General features: G+C 37.6%; 1 protein-coding gene across 1 annotated transcript in view; it reads right to left on the reverse strand.

Annotated features, from left to right (window-relative positions):
- The window catches only part of DIP2C (disco interacting protein 2 homolog C), a 412,525-nt gene that overhangs the window by 183,869 nt on the left and 209,614 nt on the right, over positions 1-19,042 (reverse strand). The window contains exon 17 of the mRNA XM_042782247.1: positions 2,962-3,101. Coding sequence (XP_042638181.1) covers positions 2,962-3,101 — 140 coding nt within the window. The remainder of the gene's footprint in view (positions 1-2,961; positions 3,102-19,042) is intronic.

Genomic DNA, 19,042 nt, shown 5'->3' on the forward strand with positions numbered 1-19,042 from the left:
AAAAAAAAAAAAAAAAAAAGTATAGTGTCTAAGAAATAAAACCAGTTAAAACATGCAATAGTGCCCAATCTCATTATCAGTAAAAAAACTTCAAAGTAAAACTGCATGGAAATATTCTTTACCCATCAGACTGGTAAAGTAAAAAAGTCTGAAATACAATTAGGGCAGGGAATAGAAAAAGAGGTACTTTCATCCAGTACTCATTGAAGTATAAATTCTTTGAATGACAACGTAATGCAGTCTATCATAATTTCATGGGCATCTTCCCCTTGAAACAGAAATCCCATCATAGTCTTCATAAGATAATTCTTACACATATGCAGAGCAAAATACAGATAATAATATTCACTGCAGCACTGCTTAATAGTAAAAACTGGAAATAATCCAAACGGGGACTGCTTACAAAAACTATTACGTATTTTAACACTATTAAAAACTCCAAAAAAAAAAAATAAATAAATAAGGAGCTCTGGTGGTGTACTGGCTAAGGCATTTGACTGCTAACCAGAAGGCTGGTGGTTCAAACCCACCAGCCACTCCTCGCAAGGAAGTCTGGGCAATCTACTTCCATAGAGATACCATGTTGGAAACCCAAGGAGGGGTCGCTATGAGTCAGAATAAGAATGAGTAAAATCTTTATCTACTGCTAACAAATGAGCTTCAAGACAGAAGACATGAAGATATATTTGGTACACTACCATTATGTTAAATAAAAAACCAAAAAACAATAAAAAGTAATGCATTCACACACATATGTATGTGGGTGTACATGTGCATATTTATTTATATAATTCCAAAATATTTTTTAAAGGAAACATGGGATGTTTCTAGTTGACTCTAGTGGTTGGAAATGAGATTTTTCACTGCATAACCTTCTGAACTTTTTGCATTTTGAACTATATGGATCAATTATTTATTTGAAAAATAACTCTTTCAAAAAAGAAAGAAAGAAATAGAGCCGAGAGGTTTAGCTAAGGCTGTAAAAGATGGAAAATTTGGGGAGAATTGGAAGGTACATGTAAAGGTGCTATGACATTGAGGAGACAGTTTTCAGGGGTCTAAGGAAGAACAGAAACACTCTTTGTAGGAACTTTAGAATTAGAGGCACACTGAGAATTAGGAATGTCAACGTCTGGCTTTATTTCTTTTACATCTCAAACAGGGCAAGCAGAAAGGCAAAATAATTCCAGGGGAAGGCTCATAGTCACACTGTGACATCACTATAAAGGACAGTGAGATTTTCCATAATTTGAACAGCACTTTCTGCTCCACACATGGTTAGACATACTCTTGTTTTTATCACATGCTCCTTATTAAGATCCTATAAAACCTTAATTTGTTGCTTCCCCAAGAAACACGCACAAACTGACTCTAAGGAAGTAACTCTCTCGTTTCCACCCAGTGTGTCTCACAGGTATAGTTGCTGGATTTGTGTGTGTATGTGTGTGTGTGTGTGTGTGTGTATTGATATGACTGTCTTGCTATATGGATAAGAACATCAGGAGAAGACAATTCCAAGTGAGGAAAACCTGGACGGAGCAAGGGAATTTGTCTGCATTTCAGAATTAGATGGTAAGGAACATTTTTTAAATATATGGAAAGACAGGAACCAAGTACAGTCATTGTGTAAGAAAGTAGGATGGATCTTTAAGCTAAAACAGTAGTTTTTAAACAGCACTTCATGGAGCCCTATGGCCCTACTGTGGTGACTGAAGTACACAGTGTAGGAGGTTGGAGAATCGGGCAGTGTACGACAAGACAGAGCCCCTAACCAAGGGTAGTTCTCCTTATGTATTTTGTAAAGGTGGGTTTCTGTGACTTTTTAAAAAGGGGTTTAAAAAGAGTTTTTGAAAAACTTATTTTTTTTAAATTAAATTTTTAAACAATTATCTAGATTCACATTACTTGGTTTTCATATACTTTCTGTGTGTTTGGAGGGGTAATGTGATTTAGATGAAAGTTTACAGAGCAAACTTGTTTTCCATTCAACAGTTTATACACATTTTGTTTTGTGAGACTAACTGCAATGCCCAAAATGTAATCTCTTTCTTCCTACTTCCTCTCTGTGGTTACCTTTTCCCTGTGTCCTTCTTTGCTATGCAGTCCTGCCCTCTGAACTGTCTCCCTGCACAAATGCTGCCTTTTTAATCTGCCATGGTTGACTGTTTTAAGGAGTTTATCTACCTGATATAATTTTTCACCTCATAGGCCTGCATATATATATCTCCACTGCCATCAAGTCTGATCAGACTCATAGCGACCCCTCCTTGGGTTTCCGAGGCAATATCACTACGGAAATAGATTGCCCAATCTTTCTTCCGAGGAGTGGCTAGTGGATTTGAACTGCCAGCCTTCTGGATAGCAGTCAAATGCCTTAGGCACTATACTACCAGAGCTCCTGCATATATACATACATACACACATGCATATAGTTTTTTTTTAAAAAAAATCTGTCAGATACATTTGTTAAGAGACTTAAGTGCTTTAGCAAAGTCTTGCTTGAGTGTTGCAGCTTCGGCTGGATATGTTAAAACCTGTTCCTTCCAAGTTAAAGGAGGAGAAGCTCTTCAGACTGCCAGGATGAGGGGAAGAGCTATTCAATGCTGCTTCCCCAGGGAAGAGGTTTCTGGAGCCAAAGTTGTACAAAATGGCATAGATGCCCTACCCATTAGGAAATTCTTGCAGATTTTGGGTTCTATTTTCATTGACAGGCAGTATTACTTTAAGCTTATGAAGCTTAATGAATGCGTTAGAAGAAAAGAATGACATATCTAAAGTGGAAATTAAACATTCAATCAGAGAGCCTATTAGAGGACTGGACACAGAAAAAAAATCTTGGTGTATCTAATAGTTGATTAATCTATTAAGACATTAAACTGATACCTGACTTCAAACACTTCCATGTGAAAAGTGATTCTTCCTTGTCTGTTTCCCAACTACCTTCCTCAGGTCAGTACTTACCTCCAGGCATCACCAGGCCAACATCCTGTACAGTGAGGACAGACAGCTTCTCTTCTGAGTCCACCCGGATGACACCATAGGTTAGCCCATGCATGGAGAGAACACCCCGGCCTGGAGGCTGGTTGCTGTCATCTGTTGGCCTGTAACAGCAATAATTATCTCAATATATAGAACCATATGTAACCACTCTAACTTTATCTATGTATATCCATGTGTATGGCCAACATAATTATAAATATGTGTGTTGGGGGGCCATAGTAGACAGCCAGCCTGCCAGCCACTTTTAGGGGTCCTGAAGCACCTCCTGAAAACAGAACTTTTTGCTACTCATTCATGTACTGTTCTTAACAAATGAGAGTACTTAGCACTTTTAAAAGTACTTGTTTTCTCTATTTATGTTAGTGACAAGTCTACTCCTTCTATTTCTGCCTCTCAAAGCAGAATATTTTGTAAACACTTTAGAACTTTAAATACACTACAGTGTTTCTCTCATAATATGCTCCTCCCTCTTAGCACCTCAGTACCTCCACTGGCAACTGATTGATTCATTCATTTATCCATTCTCTCTCCCCCCACACATTCTCTGAACAAGGTCTGATGTTTCCAGTCTTGCAAATAGCTTTTAAAAAGGGAGAGTACATCTCCCCAAGAACACAGACAATATCAGTGAACAGAAATGACAGAAATTCTGATAGTGGGGCCTCAATTGCATACTCCATAAACTCTTGTTTGATTTTATATATGAATCTAAAATAAGATCGATAACTGTGCCATTCTGGCTGCTGAGTTTTAAGAAAAATTACTTAGGTGATCAACATGCTATAAAATGCTTCATTGGCCAAGAGATATGGGGGTTTAGATAAAGTACAGTTTTCCAAATAGCACTGCCATACCAATTTGTCTTCTCTGCTGCCCTGTGGCTCCTGTGGTTTTAACCCTCTCTGCTACCTTTCTGGTCATCTCCACTCTTTCCCATTCCCATTCCATACCAGCAGTCAGGCTTTTTCTCTTCCTCAAATACTCTTCACTCTCACTTCAGGGGTTTTGGCACTTGTTCCTTCCTCTCCCTGGAATGTTCTTTCTGAAGATACCCATAGGGTTCTCCTCTCCCACACTGTCTTCAGGTGTCAGCTCAAATATGCTACTTCTCAGATGACCCCATAAATAACAGCAGCCCCTTCTGGCACTTGTATTTCCATAGCATGTATTATCTGTCATGCTGTACATATGAAACCTCTCCCATTGGAATGTAAGCTTCCTGAGGGCAGGAAGTTTTTGTTTTAATCACTGCTGTATCGTAGCTACTGGAATAGTGTTTAGCAATAAATATGTGTTGACTGAATTAGTGAATGAATAACATGAGTTTAAGATGAGAAGATCATGGATTTTATCACTGTGAGCTAAAGATTCTTCAAGTTACAATTAAATGAGAAGCTACAATTCAGGTAAATATCACATTTACTTTTGTAATTTTCTGTATATGAATCTTTGATGTAGTTTTAGGATCTAAAAGTTAGAATATAAATAGAAATTTGCTTTTTACTTAACTTCAAAACATTATGAAGGTTTATAATAAACCTAAAAACATAAATGTTAAAATTTAAACATTAAATAGAAAAGTTAAAATTTGCAAAAGGAGACCTCACTTGACTCAAATAGATGGTCTATTTAAAAGTATAAAATTGTTCATCAAAAGACATTACTGAAAGTGGAAAAAAAACAAAAACAAAAACCCTACAGAATTGGAGAAAATATTTGGAAATCATATATCTGATAAAAGTTTAATATATAGAATACATTAGGAACTCCTACAACTCAACAACAAAAAAAGTCCAATCAAAATGAGCAAAGGACTTAACAGATCTTTCTCCAAAGATATACAAATAGACAATATGAACATTACAGAATCACAAAATCCAAACCACTATAAGGTACCACTTCACACTCACTAGGATGGCTACTGGCAAATGGTAAAGCACTAGATTACTAACCAAAAGGTTGGTAGTTCAAACCCACCCACAGATGCTTCAGAAGTAAGGACTGGTGATCTGCTTCAGAAGGGTCACAGCCTTGAAAACTCTATACAGCAGTTCTGCTCTACACACATGGGGTCACTGTGAGTTGGAATCAACTCAAGGGTGACTAACAACAACAACAATGGATGGCTATTGTTTAAAAAAATGGAAAAATAGCAAGTGTTGGCAAGCATGTGTAGTATAGATACCCTCATGCACTGCTGGTAGAAATATAGAATGGTACAGGTGCTGTCTCTCTCTCTCTCTCTATATATATATATACATATATATACATATACATACACACACACATGTATATAAAATGAAGAATTATTCAACCAATAAAAGGAATGATGTTCTAATATATCCTACCACATTGATAAACCTTGAAAATACTATGCTAAGTAAGTTAGATACAAAAGGACAAATATTGCATGATCCCACTTCTTTGAAATATGTAGACTAGATAAATGCAGAGAGACAGAAAGTAGATAAGTAGTTACCATGGGTTGGAGGCAGGAAGTAATGGAGAGTTATTGTTTAATGGGCACAGAGTTTCTGTTTGCAGTGATGAAAAAGTCTGGAGAAAATAGTGGGGATGGTTGTACAATACTGTTAATATAACTAACACCACTGAATGTACATTGAAAAATGATTTAAAATACAAATTTAGTTATGTATATCTTACCACAACCAATAAAGTATAAAGGACTGTAGAAATAATTTTTCTATTTGTAAGAATATAAAAGGGAACGTAATTAGATAAAATGGGAGCTGTGGTGGCATAGTGCCTAAGGCATTTGACTGCTAACCAGAAGAAAGGAAGACTGGGCAATCTACTTCTATAGAGCTACTGCCTTGGCAACCCAAGGAGGGGTTGCTATGAGTTGAACCAACTCGATGGCAGTGAGTTTTTTTTTTTCTTTTAAGGAAAGTCTGCAAAAATAACAAAGCCCACATTAAACTACCTGAAAATGATGAGTTCTGAACAGTGAAATGCATATTATCCTTCTGTTTTTTTTTGTGTGTGTTCCAATAGACCTCAACAGATCAAACCTTTGAAATGAAAAAAATACAGGAATCCTTTAATAGTCCTACCCTTGTGACACCACATTCTTTAAAACAAAACAAACAAAACAACTTGTTGCCACTGAGTTAATTTCAACTAATAGGGACCACATAGGATAGAGTAGAACTACTCCAAGTTCTAAACTGCCCTTAGTTAGACTTCCCAAGGTTGAAATCTGCAGAAGCAGACTGCCACATGTTTTTCCTGTGGAGTTTGAACTTCTTACCTTTTGGTTAGCAGCCAAGCATTTAACTACTGTGTCACCAGGGCTCCTTCCTTCTTCAAACCCACTGCCACTGAGTCGATTCCAACTCCTAGTGGAATCGTCCAAGGATGTAAATCTTTATGGAAACAGACTGCTTCATCTTTCTTACCTGGAGCAGCTGGTGGGTTTGAACTTCTGACCTTTTGGTTAACAGCTGGATGCCTTAACCACTGCAACACACTTGAGCTCTCCACCCTATCTATAATTCTCTGCAAAGATGCAATGTGAAAGTCTTAAGTTATATGAACCAAACCATATCAAATTCACTGCCGTTGAGTCAATTCAACTTACAGCGACCTCTCCTTGGGTTTCCAAGACAGTATCTCTATGGAAGTAGATTGCCCAGTCCTCCTTCTAAGGAGTGGCTGGTGGGTTTGAACTGCCAGCCTTCTGGTTAGCAGTCAAACACCTGAGGCACTATGCCACCAGGAACAGTGCCTAAGGTATATGACTGCTAACCAGAAGGCTGGCGGTTCAAACCCACTAGTTACTCCTTGGAAGGCAGGGCAGTCTACTTCTGTAGCGATATTGCCTGGGAAACCCACAGAGGGGTCACCATGAGTCCTATCCGACCTGACGGCAGTGAGTTTGTTTTTTTTTGGTATATTAGAAATAGAAATTAAAGGTATATTTATACTTTATTTTAAAAAAGCCAAATGAAATGAAAAATTCTGGCCTATCCCTAAGACAACAAGAAAATCTGAGAAGAATCAGGAACACTGACATGTGGTAACCAAGTAGTGGCTGGTGGGTTTGAACCACTGATCTTTTGGTTGTCAACCAAGCGCCTTAACCACCACACCACCAGGGTTATATGCTCTATGCTTTCTTAAGTATTATATATATAGTAACTAATTCATTCTTTAAACCACCCCTGTGAGCTCTGGTGGTGTAGTGCCTAAGGCATTTGACTACTAACCAGAAGGCTGGTGGTTCAAACCTACCAGCCACTCCTTGGAAGGAAGACTGGGAATCTACTTCTTTAGAGATACCACCTTGGAAACTCAAAGAAGAGTCACTATGAGTTGGAATCGATTCGATGGCAGTGAGTTTGAGTTTGGTTTGGTTTGGTGAGATAAGTACAATTTTATAAACAAGGAACCTGAGACAAAGAAAGACTATGTACTGCCCAAGATCACTGCTATGGGGCACAGCCAAGATTCAAACTCTGATTAATTTCCGTGTCTGTGCTTTGAACCACAATGCTAAACTGCCTTGTAACAGTAACTGTTTCCTCAAATTCTCAGCAACACTGATAATCAAACTTGAAAATTATTCCCAATTTGATCAGTAAATCACCAGTCTTCCTCATTTCAACTGACATTCCCTTGGTTACTAATCAAGGTTAGAGTTTTTTTTTTTTTTCTTTTTTTCTTTTTTTCCTTTATCTTTCCATTACCACCTTTCTAGGGTATTAAAAGTCCAGGTAGATAAATTAGCTGATGAAGGCAAAAATAATCTCAATAAGCAGAATTTATGTGGATTAAAAAACATAAACACTAATTTCAATAATTATAGTAAATTAAATAATGGCTAATAGGGCTACAAACCCATTTTCCAATTCTAATTCTCAATTCTAAGATGAAAATAATGTATTCATGACTATGCACCTTATGGGTCTCATATAGAATATAACTTTAAAAAGTTAATTTTCCCAAACTAACATATGACCCAGCAATTCCAATCCTAGGCATATAGTCCCAAATAAATGAAAGCAGGAATGTAAACAGAAACCTATACATTCAAGTTCACTGCAGCACTCTTCACAATGGCTATAAGGTGGAAACAACCTAAATGTCCATTAACATTTGGATGTATAAACATTGATTGGATAAACAAAATGTGGTCCATCAATGGAATATTACTCGGCCACAAAGAGAAATGAAGTCCTGACATATGTTATGAAATGGAATAACTTTAAAAACATTACTGAGTGAATAACAAAATGACAAATATTGTATGATCTTACATTTATGAAATAGGTGAATGTATGGAGACCAGGGGGGCAAGGGAGAGGAAAAGGGAATTCACTGCATAGGGGGTACATAGTTTATGTTAATGGTGGTGGAATAATTTGGAAATGGTTAGTGGTAATCATTGCACATGACGAACATATTCAATGTCACTGAATTATACATGTAAAAATTGTTGAATCAGCAAATATTTTGTTACATACATTTTTTGACACAATAAAAAAAGTGAATTATCTAAGTAATTTTCAGGACTGTAAGAAGGTGTTCTCACATGGTTTTTACACTATATGTGGCCAAATTGCAACGATATGCAAAATGGATGGACTCATGAAGACAGAAATTAAGATGGGTGAAAGAGGGAAGGTGTACATTCGAGCTTAGCAACCTGGCTTTGTATGGAACGTATCCTTTAGCAAATGGTTTCCAATGAAGAGAGGCTGTACCTACCACTTACTTGTCATGCTATTTCCAGTCTCCATAACATTAGATATGCCTTAAGCTGATAATGCTTCTGTAACACATGAGGAAATAGCTACTATAAATTTCAATTAATATTATCTACAGTTTGCTACTACTGACAGCAAACAGAGTCTGGCTAGGCTCAAATATGCATTAGCAGAAAATAAATGGAGTCAAGTAAATAGCCAGCAGTTATGTTGATTTTCATTTCCAGGATTTAATACAGTAAATGGCAACTACATTTTTAAAGCTTTAATTCCCCCAAGCCATTCACTGCATCCTTTTGCAAGGGGGAAAATAAAGGCCCTTCATTCCTTTCAGAGAACATAGGCAGTCTCCAATTTAGCAATCTTCAGCGAAGGAGCAATAGTACATTTGAAGACCAAACAAGGGAGTTCCCTCTAATAACAGCAATGTTCATTATAGCTGAATAAAATCTGTGAAAGCTGGAACACGTGTAAGGCAGACACCTGTCAGAGAAAGAAAACTCAAATCTTTTCCACTAAAACAAGAGACAGAAAAGTGGTTATACTGCATCTTGTCAAAGGTGGAAAACCTGCAAGACCTAGAAAAACAAGGCAGTCCTGTCAAGTTCTGGCTCTCACAGAGGTGTGTGTGTGTATGTGTATATATCTATCTATATAGATATAGATATAGATATATACACACACACACACATATATATGCATATATATATATATTTATGTATGTAATAGATTATACATATATATGTACACATAGACACACACATATAGAAACCCAAATCCACTGCTGTCAAGTCTTTTTCCAACCTGTAGGGACTCTATGGGACAGAGTAACACTATCCTATAAGTTTTCCAAGGCTGTAAATTTTCACAGAAGCAGACTGACACATCTTTCCCCTGTGGAGTGGCTGGTGGGTTTGAACTGCTGACCTTTAGGTTAGCAGCCAAGTGGTTTAACCACTGTGCCACCAAGGATCCTTTCATATACACATATGTGTATAAATATATTATTGTTGTAATACTGTACTAACAATAATATCAGTTAATATTTATTGAATTCTTACTATGTACAAACATATTTTTAAGTGTCTATATGTATTAAACTCATTTCATGTTCATACTAGCCTATGATGTGGGTACTACTATTATCCACATTTTACAACTGAGGAATCTAAGATAGGAGGGTTAAGCCATATGCTCAAGGTTACCACACTATCATGCCGAAGAGCAAACAGGGTAAAGAGCTGGTCTTGGAACCTGCAAGACTGACTCCAAAACACACTTCTTGACCAGTGTACTAAGCTCACTAGACAAAAGGAATTAACAACTTGAATTAAGCAATACAAATAGTTACTTTGCTCTTCATTTCTATTAATTAACATTATCTCTAAAGTATTTTGTTAGAGAATCTTTAAAATTTTATCTAAGTTATAATTACAAATAATATATTTTAATAAAGCTTATGTTTTAAAAGTAACATTATGGACTTCCAAGTCTGACATTTTGGGACAATCTAAAACTTTCTTGAAAATCTACTTCAATTCACATATTTGTGTTTTTTTTTTTTTTTTTAAATGCTAGATCAATGTTTGAAATGCCTCTGGCAGAATCCACTGAATTTCAATACCAGATGGGGATTATATAGTGTAGTTCCACCTACTGGATGCCTTTTTGTTTTTTTCTAGCATTCCAACTTCCAGGTTAGAGATTTCCAAAGTGGAAAGTGATTATGGTGGCAAGTGAGTGAATTTACTATTCTCCAAAATTGCTGTTTTAATTACTGTTTTATATAAGTATACTGCCCTTACACTGATAAAGTGTCAAGATACTGAAACAGTACCTTGTAATTAAGAAAGTCAAAACAGTGGTTCTTTAAAAAATTACTTCAATCAATTTTTTGATGTAGCTCTCAAAAAACAATTCTCTCCACTATCTTCTAGAGCTAGAGAGAGGATCAGAGAGTCATCTATAGGTAATTGGGGCCTGAAAATAGTTTCTGGATTTTTTGTAAACTGCCATTTTGTGTAAGTCTACTGTCAAGTTCAGGCATTATACATCCATATTTAACCAATATTTTTCCATTCTACAATTCATCTTGAGAGAAAAAGGAAACAAATGAAAAATAATGAGTGTGTCATAATGATAAAAAAAAAAAATACTAATAATGAGATGGGAGCCAGTTTAAAAAGAAAAGGAAAATGGATTAAATACCTAGGCAAAAAATAGATTGTACAAAATGTGCCAGTATGGTGCCCCAAAGACTTAACTAGGGAGAAATGGGGATTTATGCCACCACTTAGCTTGCATGTATGAAGACATACAGATATGTCTTTCTTCCCTTGCTGCTTCCTGTTTTCTGATTCATGTTCTTAAAAAGAAAAAAAAAAAAAAATCAAACCTTCTATAATATATAGTCAATGCCCATATAAATAGCAGTCAAGAAATCAAAATGACATATTGCATTAGGTAAATATGCTGCAAAAGATCTGTTTAAAGTTCTAAAAAGCAAAGATGTCACTTCGATGATTAGTGTTCCTGACTTAACCCATGGTCTCTTCAACTGCTTTGTATGCACATGAAGCTGGACAATGAAAAAAGAAGACAGAAGAAGAATCGAAACATTTGACTTGTGGTGTTGGTGAAGAATATTGAACATACTGTGGACTACCATAGGAACGAACAAACAAGTTTTAGAAGAAATACAACCAGAACGCTGCTTACAAGGGAGGATGGTGAGACTTCATCTTGCTTACTCTGGCTACATCATCAGGAAAGACTAATGGCTAGAAAAGGATACTATGTTTGGTAAAGCAGTGGGTCAGTGAAAAGGAAGAGAACCCTCAGTGAGAGGGACTGACTCAACACACACAACAATGGACTCAAAAGTACCATGGAGATGGCACAGGAGCAGGTTACGTTCTCTTATACATAAAGTCACCAGGGGTCAGAGTGGACTTGATAGGAACTAAAAGCAATAATGCATAAATACCGATCATATTTTAGGCTGACCTCAATTTCCTTTTGAAAAATTACCTTTTTTCTACTGAGGGTAATACTGATAGGAGGATAAGTCCTGGTGATGGCGTGCCTCTCTGAACACCAAAGGAATCACAAGCAGCCTTTGGCAGGAGAGTTACGAGGTGGGCAAAGCCAGGGCAGTGGGAGCCTGTGCACCAGCCTGTGCCTCCTCCACATTACCAGAGTTCCTGATGGCACTGGCTTTCCAACACATCACTGGATGCTGCCCATTTTTCAAGCGAGTTACTTTAGGTTTCCAACAAGTCTGTGAGCACTGGAGCCCTTCAGCACATTCTCTTTTGTAACTTAGAGGCATTTTATGTTGTTTACAGCAGGAGTGACATTAAAATATTTAACATCCAAGCCATGGGAACCAACTAGCCAGGCACAGTACCCTTCAATCTGAGAGGACACTAGTTTTAAACAATCCTGTATGCTCCTCCTGCATACAGCTGCACTCATGTAGCCCTTTTCTGTAATTAATTCAACTTCCTGATTTACATACACTTCTTACAGAAAAGAATCCCAAATTGATGTCTGTTCTGGAAAGGGCCAGAAGTTCTAAAAACAGTAATCAAAAGAAATGTCTTGTAATTTTTTCTTTAGTGATTACCATGGATAATAATTGAGTATCATGTTTAACTAAGTTGACCAAAAGCTATGCAAGCAATCATTCGCACTGAGCCATTTACTGGCAGTTCAATCTCTACTTTATTATAAAGATAAAACAAGCTGTCCCTGGAAGATTACTAAAACACTGGACACACAGCATAGAAAACTAAGTAAAAGAAAATACTCATCCTCAAACCCCTTTAAATGTAGACTCATAATTAGTTTTCTACAGACCTTTTAGTGGCATTGAAATAGGACAAGGAAAAAATCAAACAAAAATGTGAGAATTGTATTGCCTTCCACACAGGACTTAAGAAAAGTGTCCACTGTGGTCCTCACACCAAAATCCACAAGCAAGTAATGATGATTAGCCTTTCCTAGACCTCTATTTAAAATGACTTTAATAGGATGCATCAGAACTATTTTCACTTAATAACTTAGCCTCTGACCACTTATACTTGGGAAATTCAAGTCTTTGGCATGTTTCAGAAAAGAAAATAAGCACTTAGGGCAAGAGTGCAGTAGGAGTTCAGATGTAAAAACACTTCAAAATTAATTAGGTATTTGTCTCAATCTTTCTGTGGAAAGGTAATCCAAAGTAGGCGTATGCTGATAAAAATGCAACAGTGAGTGCTGTTTTCATCAAATTTATTTGAAAATCACTTAAAAATAAACATATAAGAAGAAAGGACAATGAAAGAAATAGATTCTGATCAAAAGACTAGCATTCATTTCTCCCCTAAAAATATTCACCTAAATTTACCTTCATGTACTTGGAGTGTCTAAGTACAATAACTAATTATAAAGATTATTCTTTCTTATAATCACCAGAATCAAGTAGTTGAAATATGTGTCATCTGCATAATAACTAAAAGCTAGCAACTTTTTCATATGACTGAGGAATGTGATCAAGACATATAAAGTCTTGTCTGTTTCTTCTTCACTTTGATTAAGCTATTTGTTCCAATTCTATTCAGAAGGCTTAAAGTATACTTTTTTTATCCTTTCAACTGTGCTTTTTTCCCCACCCATCTCTTGATTTATTCATGGGAAAAAAAATTCTGATTATACCCATCAGAAAAATGACAATACCTGAGAAAACATTCAGACCTGACATAGCAGCAGCAGCAGCACTGGAGAAAGATGACTCATGTGTTCGTGACAGCATGCAAATGTACTGCATCCAACAACAACTCCCCCTCAGAGTTATTGACAAGGGCTACTGGGCTGTGTGTGATTTTTAGTGTAAATGTCCCATTTGCTTCCAGTCAGATGAGAGAATGGAAAAGATGTCTTACTATATTTATTTATGTCTATTGGCATAGTGCCTAAGGCATTTGACTGCTAACCAGAGAACTAGCGGTTTAAACCCACCAGCCACTCCTCAGAAGGAAGGTTGGGCAATCTACTTTTGTAGTGATACTGCCTCGGAAACCCAAGGAGGGGTTGCTATGAGTCGGATCCGACTCGACGGCAGTGAGTTTTATGTGTATTTTTACTCGTCTGTCAGTTTGTCATACTGTGGTGGCTTGTGTGTTACTGTGAGGCTGGAGGGTATGCCACTGGTATTTCAAATACCAGTAGGGTTATCCATGATGGACAGGTTTCCAGACTAAGACTTGGAAGAAGGGAGGGGCCATCTACCTCCCAAAGAATTGGCCAGTGAAAACATCATGAATTGCAGTGAAACATCATCTCATGTTCTACTGGAAACATTTATGAATAGCCCTGAAACATAGTTCAATACAGTACCAAAAGATGAGCCCCTCAGGTCAGAAGGTACTCAAAATACAACTGGGGAAGAGCTGCCTCCTCAAAGAAGAGTTGACCTTAATGACTTGGATAGAGCAAAGCTTTTGAGACCTACATTTTCTGATGGGCTATGACCCCACATGGGAAGAAAGAGCTGTAAACATCCTTTAGTAATTGAAATGTAGAATGTACAAATTATGAATCCAGGAAAATTATAAGTTGTCAAAAATGAAATGGAACAGAGAAAGATTGATATCCTAGGCATTAGTGAATTGAAATGGGCTGGTTTTTGGCCATTTTGACTCAGTTAACCATATGATCTACTATGCCAGGAATGACAAATTAAAGAGGAACAGTGTGGCATTTTTTGTCACAAATAATGATTCACGATCTATCCTCAAGTACAGTGCTCTCAGTGATAGGAAAATATTCGTACACCAACAAGGAAGACGAGTTAATATTACTATTATTCAAATGTATGCACCAACCACTAAAGCCAAAGATAAGGAAACAGAAGATTTTTACCAACTTCTTCAGTCTGAAATTACCCAAACATGTAACCAAGATGTATTGATTATTACTGATGACTGGAATGTAAAAGCTGGAAAACAAATAAGAATCACAGATATTTGGAAAATATGGTCCTGGTGACAGAAATGATGCTGGAGATCACATGATAGAATTCTGCAGACCAACAACTTATTCACTGCAAATACATTTTTTCAACAGTATAAGCTATACACGTGGAACTCACCAGATGGAATACACAGGAATTAGATCAACTACATCTGTGGAAAGAGACAAGGGAGAAGCTTAGTATCTTCAGTCAAAACAAGGCCAGGAGCTGACTGTGGAAAAGACCATCAATTGCTTGTATGTAACTTCAAGTGGAAGCTGAACTCAATTAAAACAAGTCCATGAGAGCCAAAATATGACCCTGATTATATCCCACCTGAATTTAGGGATTATCATAAGAATAGACTTGATACATTGAACACCAGTGACTGAAAATCACCTAAATTCAGGATGATATCATGAACATCATACATGAAGAAAGCAAAAGGCCATTAAAAAGACAGGAAAAGAAGAAAAGACCAAAACGGATGTCGTAAGAGACTCTGAAACTTGCTCTTGAATGGAGGGTAGCTAAAGTAAATGGAAGAAATGGCAAGATAAAAGAGCTGAACAGAAGATTTTAAAGAGCAGTCCAAGAAGACAAAGTCAACTATTATATTGAAATATGCAAAGATCTGGAGTTAGAAAACCAAAAGGGAAGAATATAGTTAGCATTTCTCAAGCTGAAAGAACTGAAGAAAATATTCAAACCTTGAGTTGCACTACTGAAAGATTCTGTGGGCAAAATATTGAATGATATAAGAGACATCAAAAGAAGATGGAAGGAATACACAGAATTCCTGTACCAAAAGGAATTTGTCAGTGTTTGTCTATTTCAGGAGGTGGCATATGATCAAGAACCGATGGTACTGAAGGAAGAAGTTGAAGCTGCATTGATGGAATTGGTGAAAAACAATGCTCTAGGAATTGACAGAATACTCATTGAGATGTTTCGAGAAACAGATGCCATGCCGGAGGCACTTACTTGTCTATGCCAAGATATTTGGAAGACAGCCACCTGGACAACTGACTAGAAGAGATCCATATTTGTATCTATTCCAAAAAAAAAGGTGATCTCACAGAATTTGGAAATTATCGAATGATATCATTAATATCACATGCAAGTAAAATCTTGTTGAAGATAAGTTAAAAATGGTTGCACCAGTATATTAACCAGGAACTTCCAGAAATGCAAGCTGGAGTCAGAAGAGGGTGTGGAATGAGGCTATCATTGCTGATGCCAGATGGATCTTGCCTAAAATCAAAGAACACCAGAAAAGATGTTTACTTGTGTTTTATTGACTATGCAAAAGTATTTGACCATGTGGATCATAACAAATTATGTATAACATTAAGAAGAATGGGAATTCTATAACTCTTAGTTGTGCTCATGAAGAACCTGTACATAGACCAGTAGGCTGTCATTCGAACAGAACAAGGGGATGTTGTATGGTTTAAAATCATGAAGGGTGTGTATAAGGGTTGCATCCTTTCACTATACTTATTCAATCTGTATGCTGAGCAAACAATCCAAGAAGCTGGACTATATGAAGAAGAATGCAGCATCAGGATTGGGGGAAGAGTCATTAACAACCTGCGATACATAGATGGCATAACCTGGCTTGCTGAAAGTGAAGATGACTTGAAGCACTTACTGATGAAGATTAAAGACTACAGTCTGCAGTATGCATTACACCTCAACATAAAGAAAATGAAAATTCCCACCATTGGACTAATAAGCAGCAACACAACAAATGGAAAAAAGATTGAAGTTGTCAAAAATTTCATACTGATAGGATCCACAATCAACACCCATGGAAGCAGCAGTCAAGAAATCATATGTCATTTTGCACTGGGGAAATCTGCTGAAGAGCAAAGACTAAGGCCACTCCTCGGAAGGAAGGTTGAGCAATCTACTTCTGTAGTGATATTGCCTCAGAAACCCAAGTAGGGGTCGCTATGAGTCAGATCCGACTCCACAGCACTGAGTAACCCAAGGCATGGTGTTTTCAATTGCCTCATATGCATGTGAAAGCTGGACAATGAATAAGGAAAACAAAAGAAGAGTTCATGCCTTTGAGTTGTGGTGCTGGTGAAGAATACCGAAAGTACCATGGACTGCAAGAAGAACAAACAAATCTGTCCTGGCGAATTGTAGCCAGATGTTTCTTGGAAGCGAGAATGGCCAGACTTCATCTTACCTACTTTGGTCATGTTGTCAGAAGGGACCATTCCCTAAAGTAGGTTCTCATGCTTGGTAAAGTGGAGGGTCAGCAAAAACAACTAGATGTATTGAAACAGTGGCTGCAATGATGGGCTCATCAAGTATAGCAAGGATTGTGGGACATGCACACAATTGGACAATATTTCATTCTGTTGTACACAGGGTTGCTATAAGTCGGTATGACTCGAAGGCACCTAATAACAACAACATGTATTATTTATGTATATGCTATGGTCGAAGAAGAAATGATTCATTTCAATTGTGTGGTTGGTGAAGAATACTGAAAATACACTATAGACTACCAGAAGAACAAACAAATCGGTCTTGGAAGAAGTCCAACTGGAATGCTCCTTGGAAGTGAGAATGGCCAGACTTTGTCTCACCTACACTGATCATGTTGTCAGAACAGACCAGTCCCTGGAGAAGGATATCATGCTTGGTAAAGTAGAGAGTCAATGAAAAAGAAGAAGCCCCTCAATGTGATGGATTGACACAGTGCCTGCAACAATGGGCTCAAGCATAGCAATGACTGTGAGGATGGCACAGGACTGGGGAGTGTTTCATTCTGTCATACACTGGGTCGCTATGAGTCAGAGCCAACTTGATGGCATCTAACAACAATAACGTTATGGACAAGTTCTTGTCCATCCAAATCTCTGAATGCCACAATTTACATTTATATTAAAAACTATACATTGAGATAAAGAAAAATACTGGAGAGTTCTGATGAGATGGCGGACTAGGCAGAAAGACTGCACAGACCCACTTCACAAAGAAAAGGGAAACCAATTAGCACAGACACAGAAGATAATCCTAAACCCCTGAGCCCTGAAGGGAAGGATATAGAAATGGACAAAACCCCAACTAGCAGAAAAATTTGCATGAAAATACCAAAAAAGGAGACAGACAGAGCTGCGGTCTGGCAGCGATCCTGAGCGATCCTGATGGCACAGCACAGACAGCTTGGAGATTCCCAAGTGGTGGTAGGACCTAAGAATTAACCTAAAAATCAGCCCTGCTAACCAGGGACTGCATGGAGGACTGCTCTGGTGGCTGGGGAATAAACGGAGAAGGTGAAGAGAAAGGTGAGCTGAGCTGTAGACTTCTGCCAGTCTGGAGGACGCTGCCACTTTGAATGTTACAAGTGGCTTGACCATTTTGGATATTTAAAGAGACAGCACTCTCCGAGATTCCAGGGGCTTAAGAAGATGTTCTGCTTTCCAGCAACCACAAGGACACTCCAGACCTGCAAGACTGAAAAGGTGCAGCATTCCTCTTGTTACTCTTATACCCCACATCCGCTTGGTGGATGGAGGTGCGGCTGTCCCTGACTCCCACCCACCTTCTGGGCCCACAGGAACTCCATCACGGTCTTTGTGCTCAGACAGAGCATGGGTGCCCTGCTCTGTCCTCCACCGATTTTTTTTTCCCCCTTTTTCACTTTCTTTTTTCTGGTGATTTGTTTGCTTGTATTTGTCTGTTTTAAAACAACTATTATTATTAATACTTTTGTCCTTTTTACTATTATTCTTCCCTTCGTAGGTCCTAGCTTTCAGCATTTTTTCTTTTCCCTGTTCCTGGTTGGATTTTTATTTTTAATTTAATTTTTTTTTTTCTATTTCTCCCTTTTTTTCTCGTGGTTAATCCCATTCCTTGTTTTTCTTTTTGCATTTTTCCCATATTTTTCCTTCATTATCTTCCTTCTCTACCTTTTTTCTCTTAGTGCCCTATCCCCAGATATTGCAGGTTTTCTTGTTTTTTCTTCTTCTTTTTCCCTTTTTTCTTTTTTGGTTACTGTTCCTGTGTGATTACATGGTTTGTTTTTTGTCCAGGTGCTTTTAATTTTTGATCGATATTCAAGTGTAAATTTTGTCTAACTGAGTGGTAGACAGCAACAGTCCACATAAGACACAACTATACCCACACCTCCTGCAACTTCACTTACTGAGCAAGAGCCACTACCTCCTTCTCCACCAATGGGCCAATGATAAAAAACCACCAAGAAGAGCCGGAATCACCCTTGGCTGCTCTTCACAAACAGTTAAAAGAGATCTAAATACAACAATGCCACAATGCCTCCGAGGCAACAGACCAT

This window comes from Orycteropus afer, unplaced genomic scaffold (genome assembly GCF_000298275.1).
Source record: "Orycteropus afer afer isolate SDZICR_OR568_19922 unplaced genomic scaffold, OryAfe1.0 scaffold00271, whole genome shotgun sequence".
Classification (NCBI taxonomy): Eukaryota; Metazoa; Chordata; class Mammalia; order Tubulidentata; family Orycteropodidae; genus Orycteropus; species Orycteropus afer.